Raw genomic sequence first — 25987 nt, 5'->3', positions numbered from 1 at the left:
TTCGAACTGTCAAAAATTATCACGTGTTTTTTTTAAGCAGCGAGAAAGTTCACGTGGAACTTGTACTGTACTTTTAAGTTCTCCGAAATTGCCCGTGTACTTTAAAGAAAGTAGATGTTTCAAGTAAAGTTGCTTGGGAAGTTTTCACTGATTCGAACGGAATTTGATTGTTGTAATAAGTCCCATAAAATTTATTACACTTAGCCTTGGTTTGAGTAGCGGTTTTTTCCTTAAAAATAATATTTAATGAACCGCACGGAATCCGTCTTTTCTTTTGTATTCTTTAAACGCGCGATAATCTGCTATCAACAGAAGTTTGACAGAAGTCACCTGACTGGAGCCGCGTTGCCATTTCAATTAGGAGGCGAGAATTTTAAAAGTTACCGGAATCATCAACCCGCCCTCGTATATTCTCTTGTGGTTTCATGTTCGGAAGTGTTGTAGACGATTAAAAGCTAATGACTTGTTAGAACTTCGGGTCGAAACTTCTACACGCGGAAAAGTACCGATTGTTTAAAATAACAAACCGATTAGTTGTCCATCAAACAAAATATGTTTGTTTTGAACTAGAATTTGGTTGTTTCAAAAAAATGTTGGTTGTTTCAAAAAAACATTGGATGAATCAAGCCAGTATTGTTTTTATTTTACGTGAAGCCAGTATAAAATATAGCAAAGTCAGTTCGGTTTCACATCTCATCTAAGTCAGTCGACAAACCAAAACCGCTTACGTTCGGGACAGAAGAAATCAAGTACAGTATTGTGTAGTGAACAATAGAACGATCTCGAAATGAGTGAACCAAACGAACAAAAGCTACCGCCGGTACGAAAGAATACAATTATTGTTGACTTCAGACAGTGCAAAATTCGACCTTCGATACGAGAACTTGAAGGTTTGCTTAAGGAGCAAATGCATCTTGACATTAAACGTGTGCATTTACTTCAATGCAATAAGACCAATAATGTTGTTTATATCCAGTTCTATAAAGAGTTGGATGCAATTCAATTCGCTAAAGACAATAATAATGTGCACTATGTGGAGCATGAAAATATCAAGTACAACATACCAGTATATATGGAAGATAGTGCTATAGAAGTGCGTGTGCATGATCTTCCCTCAAGCGTCACCGATTCATATATTCGCGTAACTATGTCCCAATACGGAGGGATTCTCTCTATCGAAAAAGAAAAGTGGAAGAATTTCTTCCCCGGTATTCTAAATGGCGTACGTTTGTTGCGCATGCGCTTGAGGAGGCCTATACCTTCTTATGTGACATTCGGTCAGGATACAAGAATACCGTGCAAATCACTTGTTGCCTATGACAATCAGATGGCCACATGTCAATATTACCAAAAAGCTGTTCACTACGGTAAGCCATGTGATAAAATGGACAAAAAGACAACTACACCAAAGGACAACGGTGCTTCCTTCACAAAAACTCCAAGCAACCCCAGTACACCTGTGACAGTCACCAATAACAGTGATGCATCCCCTTCAACGAAACCATCCAACGTATCCCCTATAGAACAAAGTACACCGGCTGCAATTAACAGCTTACCATTTAACCAACCAGCAACTTCAAACAATGTACAACAAGGCGCATCTACAACAACTAGCAACGAAATCAACAACAATACCACGACAATGGATGACGAGACGAACCACGAACAAACTGCCCATCAATCCTCGCAGAAGGAAAATGGAAGCTCCTCTCCCCCTAGGTGACAACGAGATCCAATTCAAAAAAAAATTTATCTAAAAACTCAGCTAAATCGGCCACGTAAAGCTTGTACGCAAATAGGCCTGCATAAAATATCTTTTAAATAAAATATAGCAAAGTATTTTTTCCTTGTTAATTCCGACTGATATTGGAAAAAGAAACTGTTTTTCTTTTATTCCCGTGTACAAAAATGAAATACCTACTTGAATTTCTAGAAAAAAAAATTTTTCGTATGATGTCGTTGTTTTGAAAAAAACATATGATTCGGATGCGTAATCTAATAATCAGGATGACCATGGCTAACTTAATTTAAACTTTAAAATTACTTAAATGAATTATTACAGAACTTGTCTATTATGATGAAACTTATCTTTAATATAATGGTTCTTATGCTTCTTTCATGAGATTCTTCATATTCCAGTCTTCAATATTGTTATGTGCTTTTCCCATACTTAGCTTCATGGCTGAGTCCATAAAAGAGTTTTACGACGTTTAAACTAATTCACAAACGACAAAGCTAGATTATAATAATACACGGTATAATAGCATAAAAGTACTCTTGCAGATACTTCGCTCCTTCAGCATCAAAGAGCTACTTCATCATTATAGTAAAATTATCCAATCAAACCGTAGTACAGCAGCGCTCCATTCAACGAGCGAAGCATGATCCAAAAGTTATCGTAAACTTTCCCACAGAACGGAAACATTATACTAACAATTTTTCTTTTCTTTCTCGATTTCAACCGCAACTGTTGCACACTTACACACACACACACATTCCCGATCGCACACACACACATTCATATAAACTCGGAACAGATATACTGCATGTCAGATTACGACATCTCCTCGATAGAGCATGAAGCCCTGCTCCTGGTGGTGGCATCCACTTTCGGCAACGGAGACCCACCGGAAAACGGCGAGGTAAGTTTTTCTCAATATGCTTCCAGCTTCGACTTTCTCTCCACTGACGCCTCTTTGCTTGTTTTACATTTGTACGCGAATGTGAACTAGATAGATAGTAGAACGTTTCCCAACCAATCTACATTAGACTGAGCGTAAACTGAAAAATCCTGTTAGCGCAGCAGAAACTACGTAACATGCTCAAATCTGGCATGCGGCTTCTGAAGCTCAAAGTCATTTGTTCTTGTGGGGTCTGGTGATACAAAAAAAAGTTAAGATTTATGTCGGGCGAAGCAGCATAACTTAGGTAAAGTTTTCCCTCTGTCTGGTTGGCGGAGACGGAAGATGATGCTGTAGTGGTTTTGCATGTACTGGGCTGAGTCACTAGGAGTTTCGTTGAATTACCGCGTTTTCAAAGTATTCTAATTGGGGTGATTGTGACGGCATAGGCTCTATTTTGTTTTCTGGTTGGTCGTAGAATAGTTGCATTTTTGTGTTCTTTAGTCTCCGCGGAATCAAACTGTCGGCATTATTTAACTAAATAATTCACGATCATTAAATAGCTATCTAGGAATATTACTCGATTACATAATCAAGTTCTACTCGTAGACTTACACATTAGCATTCTGCTGCTATAATTTTCATATCCCGCTAGTTCGTTCGGATGCATCGGAATTAACATTTACATAAATGAAAGAAATGCACTGACTTACCTGAAAGTTTTTTGTTCAACTCAGTTGACTGCATTTTGATCTAATTAAAAAGCCTTCAACATTATAATTGTATGTCAAGAAATAGTGAGCGTTCCACGCTTGATTCTTTTGAAAGTTTGCTTTCGTCATTGATGCTGATGTATTCGGAAGCTGAAAATTGTCGTTGTTGGAATATAATACGACTGCAAAGTAGCAACTGGACCGTTTGTCGATTTGTTTTGTGCGCCGTTCGCCTCGCACGAAAATATCTTAGAATAACGGGTGGCAACTAAAATTTTGGAATCTTTTCGAGGCCTGTATGCTCAATAACAAACGAGCTCAGAAAGAACTAAGAGTGTGTATGTGTTAGCTCTCTTTCTCCTCTTTCTGCTAGTATTTTCTGTTTTGTTCATGCTTGCTCAGTTTTGCTCAAAATGCCGCCGAAACAAGAAGTATTTCACGAGCGCATTGTTCAGTTCTACGGCAAATAGTATACGGTACAACATTTTAAAAGCAAAAATGTTGCGGCTTCGACAGTTTACAATATCCTAAGATGCCTAACAACTGCTCGTAAGGAAGGTAGTGGAAGACCAGCCAAAATTATGGACGCAAAAGGACATCGTTCTCTTTCTAGTGCCTTCAACAACAAGGATTCACTGAGCCAATGGGATGCCGCAAAAAAATTCAACTGTTCTCACCAGTACATCTGCAAAACGTTGAAAAGAGTCGGAATAAAGTGCCGAAAGAAGACACGAGCCCCGGAATATACTGACGCACAGATTTCAACGCTGAATTCCCAATGCCGCTGGTTGATTAAAAAATTTTCCGGAATAAGTTTTGTTTTGGACGACGAAAGTTACTTCCCTCTTTCGAAGACGCAGATTTCCGCAAACGATCGATACTATTCAACGGATAGTTTTATTGCACCTCCGAACATAAAATATAAGTTTAAACATAAGTTTGAACAGAAAGTGATCCCGTTTCTTTCAAAAACATCATGCTGATGGACAATACGTGTTTTGGCCGGATAAACCTTCATGGCATTGCGCCAAAAAACACAATCGTTCCAGAATGTCCATTCGATCCCATTTGTACCCAAAAACCACAACCCGATAAATCTACCTCAGTGTCGCCCACCCAATCGTAGATTTCTTCGGGGTTTTGAGCACCTTGGTGTACAAAAATAACTGTAGAGCCACGAATTGCAAACAGTTGATTGGTAGAATCAAGGGATGCATTCGCAAAGTTGACAGGAAGACCATACAACGCTCCTGTTCCGACATCAAACGGAAGCTCCGCCGAACATCCGATTACGAACCGTTTTCAAGTGTTCACTATTTTTTTTCAACAATGGACAATGTATCTTTAATTTCAATAAATCAGGTCTTCTCCAAGTATGTTTGTCTTTTTTTGACAGTTTGAGAAAGAAATTCCAAAATTTTAGTTGCTACCCGTTAGTAGTTTTTCTGCAGTTTTCTCCATATTTAGAACACTAGAATACGATTTAACAGCTAAAAATTTGCCTCTTTCTCTAAAACGTAGGTGTTTTGGAGATGTTTAAACATGAAATTTAAATTTAAAGTACAATGTACAATGAGATATCCACAACTAACTCAATATTCAAGTCTTCTAAAATGGTTGGTATGAACAAGCATTAAGGTGAAATTCAGTGCCAAAGTAAGAATAGAATAGAAATCAGTGGTTGATTGCAGTGGGCCTACGGCATTTTTTGTACGCTGGTAAAACAAACGCTAACTATGGATGGTTGTAAACCATGAGTATATTAATTGTCAACTTAGTCATTCAACGTATAATCAAAATGTGAAATTTTTCATTATTTGTTACATATCAGAACTATTATAAAACTAATATCTGTAAATATCTAGTTTGTCAAGTGGATATCATACCAGTATACAAGTGAATTACATTTGATCATTGTTCATGAATTTTCTGAAGAAATTGTAGAAACTGTTTTTTTGTACTGTCTTTTTTGTACTGTCTGTTTTTACACTTTCTATTTTGTACTGTCTTTTTTATACTGTCTTTTCTGTACTGTCCATTTTTTGTATTATCTATTTTGTACTGTCTTTTTGTACTGTCTATTTTGAACTGTCTTTTTGCACTGTCTTTTTGTACAATCTTTTTTGTACAGTCGTTTTTGTACTGACCATTTGAACTTTTTTGTATTGTCTATTTTTTACTGTCTTTTTTCGTACTGTACTGTTTTTTTTTGTACTGTCGTTTTTGTTCTGTCTTCTCGTACTGTCTTTTATATTTCATTTTCATCATATAATACTTGATTCAAAATGTAATTTTACCGCACTGGGCCTGTAACCATGCAACACAAGCGGTATGTTGCGAAATTATTACTAATTTTATGAAAAATTTACTAATTTTATGAAAAATCGGGATAAACCGATGACATACTGAAAGTAATGGAGAGTGTTCGGTTACCGGCACCCTTTTCTTTTTAGCTCATAACTTCTAACTTAGTGCACATTATGCGGACATACATCAATGGAAAGCTAAAGTCCCTGGCTAACAACTGAATAAGAAACTAAGTTGATTCAATTGATTGAAAAAACTACAAGGATCAGCCCCATGGGGTTGTTCGAGCCGTTGATGTGGAACAAGGCAACCAAAATTTCTAATGATCTACAATCAAAAAGTTCAATCAATCCGAATCAACACCGAACATCATTTGTCTAGATTTGCATTTGTTTTATGACCGACGAAATTACACCATTATTCCAAATATATGCAATTATATCTTTGTACATACTTGCGATTTCGATAATTAAGCTTCTCTTCGCCAAGCTTGTGTTCAAGTTTTTTATGCAAGCAGTTTTTTTAGCGTTAAGTTTCTCTACCATTCTGCGATTGCGGTTGAAGCGATAAACTATTTCTCATTATCAATCGAGTTCATCTAATATAAATTAGAAATCAATCTTTAGGCACTCAAAATTTATCCAGAGGTTGTTGTCAATTTCTCATGGGGAAACGACATAACATGAAATTCCGAGCTTGCATGACACAAGATCAGAGCATACCAATTAAGGGCTGAGGCCAGTGTGTTTTAGGGCGTTTTAAATTGCTGTTTTCACGCTTCAAATATGATTTTCTCAGAAACGGTGACGAATATCAAAAAACCCAACAGACAATCTCTTAGAAATTTAGTTTAGATTATTCTGTGAAAATTTCAGAATGATTGTTTGACTTTAGTGGTCGGGAAAGTCTTTTTTTCTGAAGGAAGAGTTGCATAGCTGAAAACGGCAACTTTCAACTTGTTCATTGAATATCTCGCCTTCAAAAGCATGGATCAAAAATCTATCCTGACAATGTCCAGATAATTTAGTTTAGATGCGATTAGTGCATAAAACCATATATGTTGTCGCGATAAAAATTAAGTGAATGTTATTTTTGTAATGGTAAGTCCATTTCTATGGCGGCTCCATTTTTTTCTGCTCTTGTATTTCGGTAACGTAACGAAACATGAGAGAGAAATAAAATCGGCTCATCAAGGCTGCCAAACAAGCGGTAGCTTTATTGGATTTTATGTGATGTAGTCAAACTTGTAACCGAAAATATCAAAACTTTCTTGGCCACCCGGCCACATCGAGAGTCATTTTACACATTTACGAGAGAGCATGAAGAGAAATGTAATACGCACAGCGAGCGATACGGTTTTACGCTAACAACTGGCATCAGCCCTTAAAGCTGCAAATCGTTTTATGGCACGTTTTTGTCTTGCTGTCTAGCAACAACCTACCTCTAGCATGCTAGGAATAGGACTGAAACGTTAGCTTTAATTTCGCTTCTATTTATAGATTCGCGTGCTTCCAACAGCTTCGCTTTTGCATCGATTGACCAATCAGAGCGATGCTCTCTCTTTGATACATCGCTTACTCCTTCAAAACCGTCGACTATGGCAGGGAAATCCGGTATGCTGGAGATTTTTTGCAGACAAAATAGGACACTGCTAGTTATTAATCAACATTTCAATGATATATAATTCAAAATCCATGGCTATGAACATTCAAATCAATACGTAGAAATATTTCCTATCGAATGATGAAATAATATTAATAATTGATTAAAAAAAGACTGAGCTGTAAGTGTTTAAAACCTGACCACATTTCTACGTGTAGTTTTTCTTGAGTTTCTGATTTGCACTCCTGTATAGAAAATAAAGATGTGTTCCACATCAAAAAAAATTGTTATCAATTTAGTAAAGCGATAAATTTTGGCTTTTTAAAATGGTGTTCGGTAACCGGCACCCCAAGAAATTTCGCTAAAAATGGAATAATATAGGTAAAGACTGCAGCTATTCAAAGAAACAACAAAATTTATTCTTTTTGGAAGTGTTTTTGACAAAAGTCTTCATTGTCTGATTGTGACTTCGCCTTGGCCTTTGATATTAATTTGGCCGGTCTTCAACGTTTTTTCTTAGCCGGAGCATCTGCTGTATGAGCAGTTAGATGTTTGTCACGACAGCAGCCTGCATATCACTGACAATTTTTCACAATTTGTCGAAAAAAATGAGGTGGCGGTAACCGAAATTGGTAGACATTTTGAAAATGACAAAAAAAATTCTTTGGTTCCAAAAATTTTGATAGCATCCGGTATTAAATCACGAAATAGATCGATTCCGTCTCATAAATATTCAATCCTTCAAACATTTCCGATTGATGCTCTTCAATTCATGATACTCTAAAAAAGTCAGAAAAAACTTCTGAACGCAGCAAAAAGCACAAGTGAGTGTTTGCTTCGCAATTCGGCACAAAAAGAACGTGCTGCTATTACACACACATGACATTTGTCGGATTGACGCTATCTGCTTTCTGTCAAAAGTTACGGTGGGGTACCGGCAACCGAACATCTTCCCCTAATCCTAAAAAGTGAGGCTTACTTTCCATTATCTACTTGAATGAGGGAAAGTATGTGAATATGAGGCTCCAGTAAAGCGAAGTGTATTGAATCTCACATTAGTAATAATGAATTGAATTACTGTCATGCATCACGGATGTGAGCAGAAATAGAAATTTCAGCCCTCATAGCATGCCATGATTTTCACGGTAAGTTTCAGCATTCGCGAATTACTGACAATGGTGTAAGTAAATAGAAATTTTCAGTACAGCCATTAAAACTTTCGAAATTTCCAAAATCAAAAATCAAAAATCTTTTTTATTATGCCAAATGTTTAAACTGCATGAAACGTTAAGATCTGGGTCATTTCGATTTTATTTTTTCAATAGTCCTTTAGAGTCGAGTCCTCAGGTTTCAAAGTTAAACCAGATCTCGGCGATTTGTACCTTTCTGAGACAAAACAAGAAAACCGCATAGCTTTGAAAATCCCAAAAAGAAAATCCTCATAACTTTAAGAACTTTGAAAATTCGAACACGAAGAAGGCATAACTTTGAAAGTTTGCACTTAAAACATAATTTCGGAAATTCGCACAGAAAATCTTATAAATATCGCATAAAAGCATCTTATTTTGATGAATTGTGTACTTTTATTTTAAATCGTTGTAAGTCAAGTGGACTTTATAAACAAGTGGACATTCTACAAATGTACACTGAAATGCTTTTTCTATATGAGTAAGACAAAAACATATTGCTAATCCATCTAAAGACTGTCCCAGAAAGTATGGACGCACTTTGATTTCGCTGTAAATAATTCACAAGTGTTAGATATTCAAATTTTATTCGATATACTGATAATATTAAACTACAACAACAGAATATTATTCTCAACATTTGCTACTTAGCCAATGTAGACTAGCTGGCGCACCTTCTTGCGAACGTTCCTCATTAAAATCCGTACAGACTTCTTGGCGACAAGTTTTGACACTTTTTTCCAATCTTTTTCGAACTGTTGAATGGTTTCGGCTGCCGAGACATGTTTCCTAAGATGTGCCTTCGTTAATGCCCAAAATTCCTCAATTGGTCGAAGTTGTGGGCAATTTGTTGGATTCATGTCTTTTGGGACGAAAGTGACATTTTTGGTAGTATACCGTTCTACCGTTGATTTCGAGTAGTGGCAAGAAGCAAGATTTGGCCAAAAGACAACATGATCCTTGCATTCATTGACGACTTTTTAAGCGGAAAATTTCATTGTCTTTATGGATTTTTCCCACTTTTCCTGCAAATTTTCCTAATTTTTTTGATGTAGGAAGTGGAAGGGGGTTAGAAACTAATCAAACAAGAAAAGATTCATGTCAATCCTGCCATCCGTTCGTTTACAAAGAATGATCTCTGCATTTATATATATATATATATATATATATATATATATATATATATATATATATATATATATATATATATATATATATATATATATATATATATATATATATGTATATATATATATATATATATATATATATATATATATATATATATATATATATATATATATATATATATATATATATATATATATATATATATATATATATATATATATATATATATATATATATATTGATTCACCACTAGATGAATTGAAACAGGGTTTGTCATTTAGATAATTTCTGACATGAAATTGAATTGATATTGACTGTACTATGTAACCTGGGTGCATTTTCAAAATTTCGCAACACGTTAGTGTAACGAAAGATTTGCTTTCTTAACAGTTTTTTCATTGTTTGTGTATTTTCTCTAATTCTTTCACGAAACGAATGGAACAAGATGTAAGATTATTGTTAATACCATGTTTATTACGAATACATTGTTTATACAGTGAGTTTTATTTCAAACAAAAGCGATTGCGTCATACAACTGCTGGTCGTTTGCATTGGAGAAAAAGAATATGAAAAGTGGACAACGATGGGGAAATTTTTTCAAAATCAGCCGTTTTAATGGCTCCAAATGTTATCTAAAGAACTATTAGGAGTACTTGTTTTCTACTCAAAGGTTAACAATATCAGTTTAGTGCAAATCTAGAATAATTTGATTTTGAATTGTGCACTTTTCAATATGCGAAATTCGCACTAAACGAGCGCAAATAAAACTAGCACTTGGCTGCTTCCTTTCGAGGAAACATTTGATGATTTCTTTCCTCAAATACTGAGATGTATGAAATATTATATATGTATATAAGATCAAGATGTTGCTTGAAAAAGTCTTTTCCAGAACTCCAAAGCCACTAACGGTTCTTTTCAGCACCTTAAAAGTAACGTAAAGAACTTGTTTAGAAAACTGTCTCAAATAGTCTCGCAATACTTCCTAAAATACAAACGCAATCTTAAACGGTCAAACGGTCATTCAGCAACATTAGAGATTCTTAACAAAAAAGAAAAAAATGTATGTCCGCTTAAATCATACATAATGCTTTTCTGCTTTCATATGTGCAAGCTTTAAGTGTGTCAACTGACACTTTAACTTTCGAAGCAAAACTAAGATCGTTTATACTGCATTCGCTAATTTGTTTAATGTAGAAATTAAATTTTGAGCGTGTCGGACTAAAATTCGAACTGGGACCGCATTTCAAAGCATATTGTATTTAACTAGATTAGCTGTTTTTCAATGTTTCATAAATATGCATCCGCTGTCTTATGGTTTGTAATCCAACAAATTACAAATGCAAGCACATTTCGATGTTAAACACGTTCTTTGTGCCAATGTTTTCATTTGTAGGATTTGCGAATGTTTTTTTTTGGATTTAAATTCTGGTTTAGCGATGATATGCGAATTGTATTTAGCGTTAAAGAGCTAAGCAAATTGTACGTTTTGTTCAAGACGCGCAAGTACGGATATACACCACATCGCAGATTTGGATGCTTACCAGGAACGGTTGTGTGTTTTTCTTCTTACATTGAAATGCTTATGGTTATTTATACTGGTTAAATTAGCATTTCTCTCGCGTTGGGGCAGTTCATTTGCATGTGGCACAACTTCCTCTTCCAGCGGGCGGTTTACGTTGATGCTTAGAGCGTAGGAAGAATTTTTATGTATTAAAAAAACTTTATTATCCTCAGGAATAAAATGCAACGGGAAGAAATAGAAACCGACAAAGCGCCAAAGGAAATCTGCAACAACAAAACAGCCAAGGCACGAGAACGAGGCGTGTTTGGGGAATAGCCGCTCGCTTCGCTCGTGACCGAACAACCCAATGATATTTAATCAACGCAGTTTTAATTTGCGAATTCACACAGCGAGCACGATTTTTCTCATTTTCCACCCACTTGAAAATGTGAGCTACTAGGGGCATTGACGAGAACGTATTCATTTGTGTTAATCAAATTTATTCCGCGGTAATTTACAGCAAATTACCCACGGGGCCCGCAGGGCTCATATCTATACATGAACCATCAGGATTAGTGAAGCGGATTGGGGGCTCCAGATAATTCTATGCACAGGCAATAATGTGTACACTACGCGAATGGTTCGTTTTCAGGACACGTTTAGAATCCCGACGAAAGTTATTGCGATTTGCGAACATTCATTAACCAACTAACGTTCTGAAATGCTTGCTCAACTAAGTACTAACAATGTAGTGGGATCGGCGAAGATTTGACTTTTCTATTCTTCCTTTTTTTCTGTTCCACAGGGATTTAAAGAGCACATAATTGAGTTTCGAAAGAGAGTGGTCAGTATTTTGCCAACGGTTCGATTTTGCTGCAGTTTCTCGTTGCAAAGAAAATTCAACTAATCAACCGTGCTAACTAGCTAGAAACTAATACAACGTTTCGAACTTTTCAATTGCAGCTATTCGCCCAGGACTTGTACGCCATGAAACTTCACGAGGGCGGGAATCATCAGGTGCACAACGAGTTGAGTATCGCCGCTTCGTCGAAATCGTTCATTAAAGCTAATTCGAGAACGGATATGAACAAGAATGTCTCCGACCACCGGAAAATTGACCGGCTAGATTCTTTGCGAGGTTCCACGTCGGACACCGTGTCGGAGGAGACATTCGGTCAACTGTCCAATGTGCGGTTTGCCGTGTTTGCTCTGGGTTCGTCTGCATATCCGAATTTTTGTGCATATGGAAAATACATCGACAACATTCTGGGAGAGCTTGGCGGCGAGCGGTTGATGAGAATGGCCACGGGTGATGAAATATGTGGACAGGAACAAGCGTTCCGAAAATGGGCACCAGAAGTGTTTAAGGTCGGTATGAAAACATGTCACGTTCCATTTGTTAGTTCTAACAATGATCCATAAACTTAGATTGCATGCGAGACGTTTTGTCTGGATCCGGAGGAAACGCTGGTCGATGCTAATTTCGCACTGCAAGGAGAGCTTTCCGAAAACACGGTCCGATTCGCACCGGTCACCGAACACGAACCGTTGGATCAGGCCCTGTCCAAGTTTCACAACAAGAAAACGTCCGAATGTAGCATGAAACGGAAAGCGATCAGTTTACACGAGGGATCACAGGGCAGCGAACGTTCAACCATCCTTGTTGAAATAATTGCCGAGGGGGTGAGTTTCAATCAGATTCGGTTCGGTTTATGCTTACCGTGGCATGAGAACGGCAAGCACCCTGAAGATATGCAACCGACGGCAATCACTTGTTGCTTGTTCGGGTCTGCTTCGCGACACTCGCGTTCGGATGAATTTTTTCCCCTCATTTTTTATGTTGGCTGCTCACGGCGTATAACAGTTTTGTTAATGCGACGTTGTAAGGTTTTGCTTGCGATGTGGCATACGGTTTTTACGGGTTCGGGAAAATTAGAAATTGTTTTTGAACAAACCTAAATACTGGAAAAGCGAATAATATACTTTATAAATGATTTCTATGAGAGTAAAACTATATGTCACTAGAATCTATATTATCGTGAGAACGAAGAAGAAATTGCAACGAGCATAAAAAATGTCATTTAACGTAATTGCTCTCCGATTAATTCTCCGAACACGTTTGATTCATAGCTACCAAAGATTCATTATAGTTACCGGATAGAATAAACTTTTCGCTTCATTAGTATTCTCATTAGTATTTTCAAAAACTTTTTATCGGTATCTAACAAGATTGAAAAAATCCGAAAAAAAGCGATGGACGTCTTCGCAAGGACGGGACTAGATTTTAATTTGATTTGTGACTATTGAGCATTTTGTTTATTTCACCGGTTCTAAATTACTTAGAACAGAAAAGGAAATTAAATTACAAGATTAATCCATGATTCGAACATTGCTGGGTTGTTACGGTCGCGCGGATTTTGCGGTTTTCGCGGTTTCTGCTAAGATTTTGCTATGGCGCGGATTTCGCGCGAATTTAAAAAAAACATCATTTCACAAAATTCTTTGCAAATTTTTGAAGCTTGTGACTTTAATGAAACCCTAAAAAATTAAAGATGGTCAAACGTTTCAGCAATTGGTCGAGATGGCCGAATTTTCACCTTGATAAAACTAAAATTTACTAGCAGGCGGTTCTAGCCAATGTTTTCTTCAGTGGACAAATTTTCGATTTTATGCTTTTCGATCTCGAGTGATACAAGTTGCTATTTCAACATTTTGGACTCAAGGATATTGATGTCAGATGGAAGATATCGTCTCAGTGATAATACATTCAATATTTCAAAGACTTAATAAATGGAATGCGATTCTTCAATAATATGGTAACAAATTTTGTGTATGATAAAAATCGCATTCTTGAAGCAAAATTTACACGACATGCTTACGAAGCGAAGTCTGACAATAAAAGAAACGAAGAAGCTCTGGGATTCAATCCGTGGTGATAAGAAAGTGTTCTAATAGTTTGTTGGTTCCACTATCCAACATTTTCAATTGTTCTTTGCGTTCTGGAATTTTTCCAGAAATATGGAAGAAATCCTTTGAACAAAAGTATAGTATCCAACTACCATGGAATTGTTGCTTTGTGCGCTGTATCGAAGCTGTTTGAAATTATAGTTCTGGATTTTATAACACATAGTTGCTCTGACTACATATCAGAGACTCAGCTTGGATCCATGCCAAAGCTTTCAATTTCCCCTGCTGCGTTCGACTTGGGACTGGGATTAAACGGATCATTTTTCAATTGGCTTCGATCATATCTAACTGGTAATGAAATGATAGTGAAAATAGGAGCCTGTACAACCTCACCATGTACTGTTACATCTGGAGTTCCTCAAGGAAGTCACCTTGGACCGTTCATAATTTTATTGTATCTCAACGATCTAAAGTTTTCGATCAAGTGTATGACACTATCGTTCGCCGATTACTTTCATAATTCATATTTCAAAATGGTTTAAATGCCACTAAATGCTCCGTCGTTTCTTTTTGTAGCAAAAAGTCTGTATTCAAGTTCGACTATAACATGCCACAAACTGTTCTCGAACGCGCAACGTCTGATGAGGACCTGGGTGTTCTGGAAACCAAGTTAAATTTTAAAGAGCACATAGAGCTTTCAACTGTTACATCTCGACATTCGACGTCGTAGTTTTCTTATTTTTTTCTTCGGGTTCCCTATGTTAGAACTAATTATGGATATAACGAGCCCATTGCTAGCATGTGCCACATATTTAACAAATGTTTCAATTCTTTCGACTTTCATTTATCACGTAATGTTATCAAGAAATCGTTTCTTATGTAACTATCTCATTAGATTTAGTGACTATAGAAGCACTAGATTTAATGAAATGTATCATTTGGATGATTTTGATCAATTGATGCAAAAGATGCGGATGTTTTATGCCTGCTGGAGAACAAGTTTGACAGAAACTAATTCCAATGGGCTTTCCCCTGATCCAAATAAAAGAATAAAAGATGAGGAGGAAAAAAAAGACATTCAGAGTAAAATCTGACAACTGAAGAAGGTGCTATTATAATTGAAACTGAAATTAAAAAGAGTGAATCAGATCATCCTGATGTGGTCTACCTTAAAATTCTTCTTACCAAGAAGGAAATGTTTGCCGAGCAAAAAGATGTCGAAGTAAAAAATACCTTCGATGAAATCTGTTTAATTTCTTTCAAAATCACAATTGTAAGCATTTTTATTTTTACTGTAACATTTTCCGTACATCAGAGAGTATTAATTAAGCATCAAGAGCAAACCAAGTTAACTTGTGTTGGTAATTTGTGTATTACGTACATTTTATTCAGTACGTATGTCATAGATTGATATATGCAGTGCAACGAGTTTGTTAAAGTGACTTGCAGGATAGAGTTTCAAACAATCTTTTTAAACAATAATTTATTCTCATATCAACGTGAAGCCCGAAAATTTGAACAATTTTTCACCAACGTTTGATGGAAAATTGCTTACATTTTATGAATGTAGATTTTCTCTAATAAAAAAATTATAATTTAATTCTCTAATAAAAAAAGTTGGCAACACTGCTTCAAAGCATTTGTATTAGATTGCGCTATACAAAATAAGCAAAACTAAATATTTTCTGATACAAAAGTAGTTTTCCGGAAAAGTAAATAGTTTTACGACAACATACCATTTTCATTGTCTTTCGCGTGTTAAATTAAAGGTTCCTAACCCGCAAATGGTTTACTTACAGAAGGTACGTAAATCTTTATATCGCGATAATTTCTGCAAGAGGAAATCCTTGTAGGAATGTGTTTGTTGCTAATCAAATGTGTCCGTGGAAGTAAGCTGAAACTGAGATAATTTTTTTCGAGCAGTTTTAAGGAAAACCGAAGAGTTCTAGACTAAGACATATTGTTGACATTACTCATACGCTTGTAAAAAGTCTTACTCCTTAACTAAGGGCATCGAAAAAGATGGAGAATAAAAATGAAATCGTTTTCATGGGGTTTCTCGAAGTGACGCGCTGTATGCGGACTTATTTATTGTGTACATTTGAAAAACATATGCAGATTTTTAAATTATATTTAAGTGAGTTTTCAAGTACTGCGCAAAATATCACCTGCATGAAAATAGTTGTCTAACGCTTCACTCGAATATCGCGCGTTTTTGTTTTCAATTTCGCGCAGATTTCGCGCGTTTTGATTTTGAAATTTTTCGTAACAGCCCTGAAAGTACCATTCACCGAAGCTCGAAAGCATTATTATTTTCGGATTTCGCGCGTTTTGATTTTGAAATATTTCGTAACAACCCTGACATTGGTATAAATCTCTTCAGAACGGTTTCTTCGAGTATCCACGAACCTCAATGCTTATCGAAATCATGGTGCTGTAGACTCGAACTTTTTGGTCGAATGCCCATTTTAAGTAATAATAATATATTATTCGTTCTACTGTCAGCCATGTAAAAAAATGATGAAAATTCTGCGACAATCAACATGGTTGCAGTTAACTCGCGATTTAAATATAAAATAGATAGAAATGGTACAAAAATAATTTGCTTCCCAATCCCAACACCCCGTAAATTAATTGTTAATTCAAGACCCTATTGTTTAAACATTGTGTAAGCAATACAATAACAAAACCTCACATATCATTGCTCAACCGGAGAAATAAAGTGAGATCGACTGGTAGAGGAATGATGTTTTTGAGTGCGATATTGGATCACAGGGGATCAACTAAAATGTGAACTTAACCGACCGTGCACAGTCAGATCAAACACCAAGTTCTTTTCTAGCCGGAAGTCTTCTGTCATAACATCCACAGTAGTTCAGTTGGCAGAGCGATTTCCCCGGATTGGAGAAGGTTGCGGACGGATTTATAACTGTCTCTGAAAGCTCATGACACCAGTTTTCGGATTTCATTATTTTCAATTTATCAGTCATAATTTCAGACTTTTTGTTGGGTAATGGAGAAAAGTTCTGCGTAAGTGGAAAATACTATGATCTTTTTTAAGAGCTCGTTTAAAAGTAACTTTTCGTGTCATTTCTAGTTCTGTGTTTACCTTTTGTGTGAGAGACAAAATCGAAAACATGTGAAATCAAACAGTTTATTTGAAATCAAACAGTTTTCCACAGGGGAAATTACGACAAAAAATAAGTTTTGGTGATAAAGATGTGCATGACTGTGTTTTTAATACATTTGTTAGTATTTGGTCCTATGATTGTTAGAAAAACTCCCAAGTCCTCTCATCCAGTAATAACTGAGCGATGGATTCAGGTCCTGAACACTGGATTAGATAACTGAACTATCGAACAAGGTTTCTGGATCAGAATACTGAATCTGAACCTGGATTCTTGAAAGAGATTCTTTATGCGAATATGGATTCTGCAATTGAAGCAGAATTCAGTACTTATATTTAGATCTGGATTCTAGACCAGGAGTTAGATTGGGAATCTGAACTCCTGACAAAGACCTTAACCTAGATTCTGCGCTAGAATTCTGTTTCCTGAACTTCCCACATAGTTTCCGAAACTAAACTTTGAACCTATTTTACTCTTGAACTGTGAGCCTGAATTGGATTCTGGACCTGAGTTCTCTAGGATTCCTCAATTCTAAACTTGAAACTATATTATTGACAGAGCTTCTAAACCTAGACCAGGATTCTGAGCCTGACTTGGATTCTAGGCCAAAATTTTGAAGCATGATTAAGGACCTGGTTTCTGGATCTGAGTTCTGGACCTGCATTCTGACCTTGGATCCTGATTCTGTATTTTTAAACTGATACAGAATTCTTTATTTGGATTCTGACTCTGGTCCTGGATTCTGTACATGGATTCTAAGCCAAGATCTGAATTCCAGACCAGAATTCTCAGAACCTGGACCTTTATTGAGTAACTTGACTTAATTCTGAACCCAAAATCGAGACTTCGAATCTGGACCGGAATTCTTAGTCTGGAGCTGAATTCTGAAATTCAACCCAAATTATTGAAATATTTTTTGCCTGAATATGAATTCTGCATCTTGATTTCGGAATTTAATTTTCAACCTGGACTTGGACTTTGGTTCTGGGCTAGAATTCTGACAGTGTTTTTGAACCTGATACTAGATCCTGAACCTTGAGTCCTCACCTTAATTCTGGACCTAGTTTCAGAATTGGATCTGGCTTCTTGAGCGAAAATCGGGATCCGAATTTTAGGCATGCATTTTGGACCTGGGTTATAGACTTGCACTCCTGACAGGAAAACATAAGTTTTCTGGCCCCAGGTCTAGATTCTGGGTCTGAATTTCTGACACAAATTTTAAATCGGAACCAAAATTTTGAATCGGGAAGCAGGATTCTGGGACTGAATTCCGATTTTTTTTTCAGTATTTTGTATTAATTGAATTTCGAATATAGACATGATGTGAATTTCTAATAAAACATTGAAACTATTTACACTCATTTTTATTTGACCAATTCTTGGTCGTAGCAGCACTTAAATTTTAATCTTCTTACTTTCGTTTTATTTCTCACAAATCTCACAAGAATTGAATGATGTACTAATCACATCACCAATTTGGTAATCACTGCTGTAGACTGTAACTGTCAATAACCTTAATCATATCATATTACTAGAGGACCCCTGCACGCTTCGTAGCGCAATAATATTGGATTAAATGTACATAAATCAGAACTACTTTTAATAGACTAAATGAAATAAAAAAATGACAGCGTTTCCCTACTTTTGTACATGCGGTCCACAAGTTGGGAATAGCAGCTATTTTTTCGTTTTTCTATTTTCAATAAAAATATATAAAACCGATCGTTTGCCGACACGCGTTACAGGCAACATACAATGGTTCATGTGAGAAAAACACTTCAAATTCACGCCACAAACTTGACTTGAGCTTTATTGACGGTAACAAAAAAGCCAAACGGATGGGAAATTAATGTTTAAACTGAAATGGCATGTCAGCCGGTATCATTGGGGTGCATGAAATAAAAACCCTTTTCACCTTTGAATTTTGCAGTCAAAATTGTTGCCTCGATAACTTTTGTCATCAACCTCAAACTAGCTTCAAACATTTTTTATGTACATGTCCTCTGTTTTCATACACTTACTCTTGTATTTTTTCTTTTTGTTAATTTTTTTTTGTTTTTGGTCATTTCTGTACCTGTCCCTGTTCCTTTTAAACTTGTTCCTGTGCATTCTGCACTTATTCCTCTTATTTATGTACCTGTAGCTGTCTCGGTGAATTATTTCTAGTACACAAATTCAGAATAATCAAATGACCTATGTAAAAGTCGGTTTAAGAAGAGCGTGGTCACGATAGCACGCAATCAGTGAAGTTAAATGGTAAGGAGTGTATCGAAAATAAGCTATCCACATACATTTGTGTTGTACGCATGTATTTGTGATGGTTTTTATACTCAGATCACAGCATGCTGTGCGTTTGGCTTTCAGCTTTCGTTTGTTTACTTGTTTGTGCGGTTGTAATTATGCGTTTTCAAAATGTCGCGTATTGAAAAGGAAGTGAAAATTAAAATTCTGGACACATGGCTGAGTGAGAAGGGTATTACTATGCGTTTCGATGGACGATGAGATTTATGTGAAGGAGGACTCAAAAACCCTTCCAGGTCCACAATACTTTACGGTCGTCGTTGGGGAGGATGTGAGCGATGCGGACAGATCGATTCAAGTGGAGAAATTCGGTCGAAAGGTATTGGTATGGCAAGCAATATGTTCCTGTGGTTTGAAGTCAACCATATTTTACACTACCGGAAATACAAATGTAGAAATTTATCGATCTGAGTGTCTCCAGAAGAGATTGCTGCCTTTATATAAGAAGCATAGTACACTTTCACTGCTTTGGCCGAATTTAGCGTCGACTCACTATGCCAAAACAACTCTCAATTGGATTGCGGAAAAGGGTATAAATTTCATCGAGAAAAATATCAATCCACCAAATTGCCCTCAGCTTCGACCCATCGAACGTTACTGGACAATCGTGAAGAGGGTCTTCAAGAAGACTGGTAAGGCAGCGGGGAACATGCAGGAGTTAAAAAAAACTGGGCTCAAGCGTCCGGAACTTGATGAAGAGCGTTCGATCAAAAGTTCGAAAATTCATGCGCGCGTGTGTGTGTGCGTGGGAGGGTGGGTGGTTGGTTGTGTGTGTGTGCACACTTTACGAAGATATTTATACTTGCTCAATTTGCTCAGAGATGGCTGAACCGATTTCAACAAACCTATGCTCGTTTGAAGCTACTGTCGGACCATTGATCAAGTTCAAATATCAAATGACTGTGACTTTTGGTTCCGGAGATATGATTGTATAAGTGACGTTACCGACAATACGCGTTGTATTTTTACCGCGCAAGTTTCTCGGAGATGACCAAACAGATTTTAACAAGCTTAGGCCCGTTTGAAAGCTATTATTAAGCCATTGTTCAAGTTTGAAGACCAAATGGCTGAGACTTTTGGTTCCGGAGATATGACGGTATAAGTGACGTAACCGACAAAACACATTGTTTTTTGCCGCTCTAATGTATATAAGGGGGTAAATATTTTGGGACCACCTCTAATTTCGTAAAGCTCTATTGTTCAAAAGTTTAAGCACCTCGAAAAAGTCCTCATGCAGAATTTGAGCTAAATCGGACTCGGCTAAATCGGACATGGGTAAGGGGTGCGGTTAAAGTTTGAAACTTTTCGATCTTGAAAAAACATCATAGGGGAGAGTACATGAAATTTTGATGCCAAAAATCTTAAAATTGCATGGAACGTCGAGATTTAGTGTTATCTCAAAAAAACATTTTTTTAAATCGACTTTCTGGGACTTAGAAAAGGTTTGATATGTTTTCTAAGTCCCAGAAAGTCGATTCTTAAATTTTTTTTTTCGAGATGACACTAAATCTCGACGTTTCATGCAATTCTAAGACTTTTGGCATCCAAAACTTTTTTTCGATTTGGGAAATTTCATGTGACTTTTGGCTCCGGAGATATGATTGCATAAGTGACATAACCGACAAAACGCGTTGTATTTTATGCGCTCATTTTTCGCTAGACCGATTTTAACAAACTTAGGCTTGTTTGGAAGCTACTATTGAGCATTTGACACTGTGTGACATAAACACTGAAGCGTGCTCTTGTGAATTACTCGAATCAATCTGAATCTATTGGTGTCAAAATTAGTATCCGAAATTTTTTAATAAAAGTATGATATATATTTTCATGAGACTGTTATGAAAGAAGAGAAAGGCATTATCACACCACTAGGTGGGTTAAGAAGGGTTTTTAGATTAGCATCACTCTTCTCATACAAATAAGCAACGCAAATGTCAAGTGCTTGGTTGGAAAAATGATGCCTACTATGTGATATAAACACTGAAGAATGCTTTTGTGAAATACTCGATTCAATCTGAATCAATTGGTGTCAAAAATGAGCCCAAATTAGTGTCACAAATCTTATAATAAAGAGATAAAAAATGTTTTTATGAGACTGTTTTGAAGAAAGAGAAAGGCATTATCACACCACTAGGTAGATTAAGAAGGGTTTCATTTATTATAATCGGTAGCTGTATTATGTGAGAATAGAATTGCAAAGTTTCAGAGTTGTAGTTCTAATACTTTCGGAAATACAGTTCTATGAATTTATTTACTCTTTGCTTTGAAGCGGGTATAAATCGAAACCACGCTTTAAGATCCCGATCACACGTTGAAAACCTGTTTTATTCTACCTCGCCTTATTTATATTCTTATTAATATTACTAGAGGATGCTGTCAAAATAATTATTGCAAGTTAGAGAGTTTATTTGGGTATAAACTAGCATGGAATGTTTGTGGATTTTGGGTATCAACTAACATGGATGGAACGTGGATTTTTAAACACACTTCACCCTCTAGTTCTGGAACCGGAAGTTGGGTCCGAATAAGAATCAATAGCAATTATTATTATTATTATTATTATTATTACTATTATTATTGGCCCTTATTACCGTTCTCACTCCACTTTCACATTCACTTCACTTACATGTCACTTCACTTGATTTTACCTATTACCAGTATCATGCATAGTAAAGTGATCACTGTGGTGGAAAAAACTAATTTTTTCAACAAAATGTTGGTGGCGTGATGTTCATAAATGACATCCAGTTCATTCAAGTAATTACTTTTGTCACAGAAGCGACTTTCGTGATAAGCACCTACATTCACTTCACTTGATTTCCACCGTGAAGTGATACCCATAATAAGGGTCACAATCACTTCACTTGGTTTCACAGTGTAGTGACACCGGTAATAAGGGCCATTATGTCGCTTTATTTACCATCGGTTTAAACCTTACTGTCGTTCGCTGAGGTAATCCATATCAATCTATTGTTCTATAAGACCTTTCGTTTCAGTCTAAGTTTGTAAAATTCGGTTCTACCATCTCTGAGAAAATTGAGTGAGTTCCGTTTTGAAGTTTTTGACACACTAACCAGTACTTCCGGAACTGGGAGCTGGAAATCGGTATAGCTGAAGTGGGTTCGTTTAGTGAGCATCTAACATAGTTCACAAATTGAAACAGGTTTGAACCGAATTTATAAGATTTTTTTTTTCCTTTCCTTTCCGAATTACTGCGGATAAGTGTAGAAATTTTAATTTAAAGTGAGTGTTTGTATACAAGACGATGTAAAAACGAACGAAATTCTTTGAAATGTCAATATAATTCTACTTTTGTTTCAGCATTGTAAATTAACAGGCTAAATATTTCATTTCGAGATTATAAGTAATGTGAGAAAGGAGGAGTAAAGCAGGTTTTAATAATTTTGCTCACAGCGTGGATGAAAATTCATTCACATCACCGGAACGATAGTACTACATATACGGACTAACTTCACTCCATTGGAAACTATTCATTCTCTCAGGCGTATTCGCTGCCGTAAAGTGGTTATGATTTATCTCAACTTCAGCACCGTGTTCAACGTAAATCACACACCGGTAACAGGCATTCGGAATTCTGGTTTCGTCAAAACACACTCGGAAACTCGTGCTCATAAGTTCTCGGTGCCGATGGACTCGCTTGTGTTTTCAAATCCGAGAAACGGTGTCGGTATTCGTTTTCTTTACCGCGTGTATGAAATCGAACACCGCACGCTGTGTGCACCGTTCGTAGAGGCTGGTCGATGATATGTTTTCTTCTTCCGTACCAGCGCACTCATAACCCTCTAATTCCGGAAGTCGGATCGGGATGGCATACTGTTAGAAATTTTCAACACTCTTCATTGAGATAGAAATGGATTATATTTCACGGCCTTATCACATGTTGGTACCGAAAGATCCTGGAGTTTGTTTTCGACACATAAACATATCAAATCAGAAAATATATCAAAAATTTTATAAAAAAAAACTTTATCTTCGTCTTCTTAGATGGACTATGAACCGGGAGACCACGTGGGAATATTTCCAGCTAACAGGGCAGACATCGTGGAGGGCATTTTGCAACGGCTGTCCGGTGTCACTGATCCAGATGAAATGCTGCAGCTACAAGTTTTGAAAGAGAAACAAACTCAAAATGGTAACTAAATTAACATCTAATACAAGTAATTCTTTAGAATTTGTGACTTTTCAGGAGTATACAAATCTTGGGAGCCACACGAACGTCTACCTGTATGCTCACTCCGGACGTTGTTGACGCGGTTCTTGGATATCACGACGCCACCTTCGAGGCAGCTACTGACCTTCTTAGCTTCATATTGTGAAGACAAAAAGGACGAAGAACGACTGCAAATGTTGGCTAATGTACACATTTTTTCCACAATCAATATTCATACTTCGATTGTTACCATCGTTTATACGTTTCAGGAATCCTCCGTTTACGAAGACTGGCGATACTGGAAGCTGCCGCATCTGTTGGAGGTTCTCAAAGAATTTCCCTCCTGTAAACCGCCGGCTACCGTTCTGGTGGCGCAACTGAATGCACTTCAACCCCGGTTCTATTCCATTTCATCTTCGCCCCGAAAGTATTCCAACGAAATTCATCTCACAGTGGCGATAGTGACCTACAGGGCAGAAGGTAGATACATAAAATTTCGGGTTTGGAACAGTTTTTCACCCTTGTTGTCACCTTTTTGACACAGACGGAGAAGGTGCCGAACATTATGGCGTTTGCTCCAACTATCTGGCTAACTTGGATGAGGCAGACAAGGTGTATTTGTTTGTCCGGAGTGCATCGTCTTTCCACATGTCCAAGGACCCGGATAGACCGGTGATTTTAATTGGCCCCGGTACCGGCATCGCACCGTTCCGTTCTTTTTGGCAGGAATGGAGTACGATAAAGGCGGAACTACCGGAGACCAAGGTAGAGTTGTTCTCAGTTTGTTTCAGTAAGATATTCTGTGAGATGTTTATTGTTTTCCAGATTCCTAAAGTATGGCTCTTTTTCGGGTGCCGAACAAGGAAAGTCGATCTTTACAACAATGAAAAGCAAGAAATGTTACAAACTGGCATCCTGGATCGTGTTTTCTTAGCATTGTCCCGGGAAGAAAATGTACCTAAGGTATAACACAATAAGCAACACATGTGATAAGACAACTGTATGACATTATCCTTTTCAGACCTACGTTCAAGATTTAGCTCTCAAAGAAGCGGATTCTATTTTCAATCTTATCTGGAATCAAAAAGCGCACATTTACGTATGCGGCGATGTCACGATGGCCGAACACGTGTACCAAACGTTGAGAAAGATTCTTGCCACGAAGCTAACAAAAACTGAATCTGAGATGGAAAAATATATGCTCTCATTACGGGTAAGTTGAACAATTAACTACAACAATGAGTCGTGCGCATTCATCTGGGAACTGTCAAGCGAATAGGAATTTTCAATTAAATGTGCGATGTGAAGCACGACAATTGCAGCTGAAGGAAGTAATTTCGTCACTGGGAATAAGACTTTCGTTACACGGAATATCATAGGGTGATCGATGGAATCACCATCCGATGTCCGGAAACAACGTGACAACTGACTACCGAAGTGCCACAATAGAAACGTGCCCGCCAAAAATGAATTCACGTGCTCGGTTGCGGACACTGCTCGATGTCCTTGCGGTACAAATACGCTTTATCGGCGATAAAACGTGCAACGGCGGCATTTTATGTCTTTTTTATTCCGTTTCCAATCGAAATGATGGGAAGTCAGTGGCGAGAATCGATTCATTTATGCATTAGATTGTGGCAGTGCTTCCGGACTGTGAGACTAATGTGCGTGCTCGTAGTTTGATTGTACAAGAAATGTTAAATGTTTTACGTTATAACCAATAATGGATTTGGTAACTCTGCCAAGACACCTTACTATCAATTAACTCATAACATTCGATTAATCAATCGTATGGATGGATGGAGGTTAGATCAACTGACGACTAATCAGTACCGCTGGCATTCAAATCAATCGCATCGCAGAGTGTACTTGGAGACACCCGCAAGTAAATGAAGCCTAACATGCTCTAATGCATAGCACTCGGATCCAGTAACGCCATGAGTAACGAACGTAAATTCACATCGATTCGAGGCACGTTTCAATATTGTTTATCTTCTTTTTTATGTATGTGCGGTTTATTCGTAGAACGGAGAAGTCATTCAACAGCATGCATTCCGCGAAACTTGATCACACCGAAGCGCGTCCAAGCATACGTGCATAATACGTCCAAACGCTCGGAAAGATCGACGCCCTCTACCTTCGCCTTTCCTATTGGGGTTTGCGTTTGCGTGCAATCGATTCTCAATCAGTCAGCCAGACAGTCTGTCACGTACGGAATTTCAAGTTTAATTACCAAAAGCGATTCGATTGACGGTTCACTCGTCAACTGTCTTCGCACGCCATCTTGCCATGCACATCAAAGTTCTGAGATTTGCGAACTGGCGAACAATTATGACCGTTGGATTCGCGCGCGTGCAAATTTGAAATCCACGTTTTGTTTACGGATATCGGCAGCTCCTGGGGACAAACAATCGATCG

At 37.1% G+C, this 25987-nt stretch overlaps 1 protein-coding gene across 2 annotated transcripts in view; it reads left to right on the top strand.

Annotated features, from left to right (window-relative positions):
- Nucleotides 1-25987, top strand: part of LOC131431498 (nitric oxide synthase) — a 235662-nt gene that overhangs the window by 185136 nt on the left and 24539 nt on the right. For both annotated transcript variants that reach the window (XM_058597255.1, XM_058597254.1), the window contains 9 exons: nt 2538-2642; nt 12026-12430; nt 12491-12745; nt 23404-23551; nt 23606-23775; nt 23839-24049; nt 24114-24334; nt 24395-24532; nt 24591-24782. In XM_058597255.1, the coding sequence (XP_058453238.1) occupies nt 2538-2642; nt 12026-12430; nt 12491-12745; nt 23404-23551; nt 23606-23775; nt 23839-24049; nt 24114-24334; nt 24395-24532; nt 24591-24782 (1845 nt within the window). The remainder of the gene's footprint in view (nt 1-2537; nt 2643-12025; nt 12431-12490; nt 12746-23403; nt 23552-23605; nt 23776-23838; nt 24050-24113; nt 24335-24394; nt 24533-24590; nt 24783-25987) is intronic.

Source organism: Malaya genurostris, chromosome 2, assembly GCF_030247185.1.
Source record: "Malaya genurostris strain Urasoe2022 chromosome 2, Malgen_1.1, whole genome shotgun sequence".
NCBI lineage: Eukaryota > Metazoa > Arthropoda > Insecta > Diptera > Culicidae > Malaya > Malaya genurostris.
The sequence above is the reverse complement of the archived record's forward strand: the minus strand, read 5'-3'. Positions and strand labels throughout refer to the sequence as shown.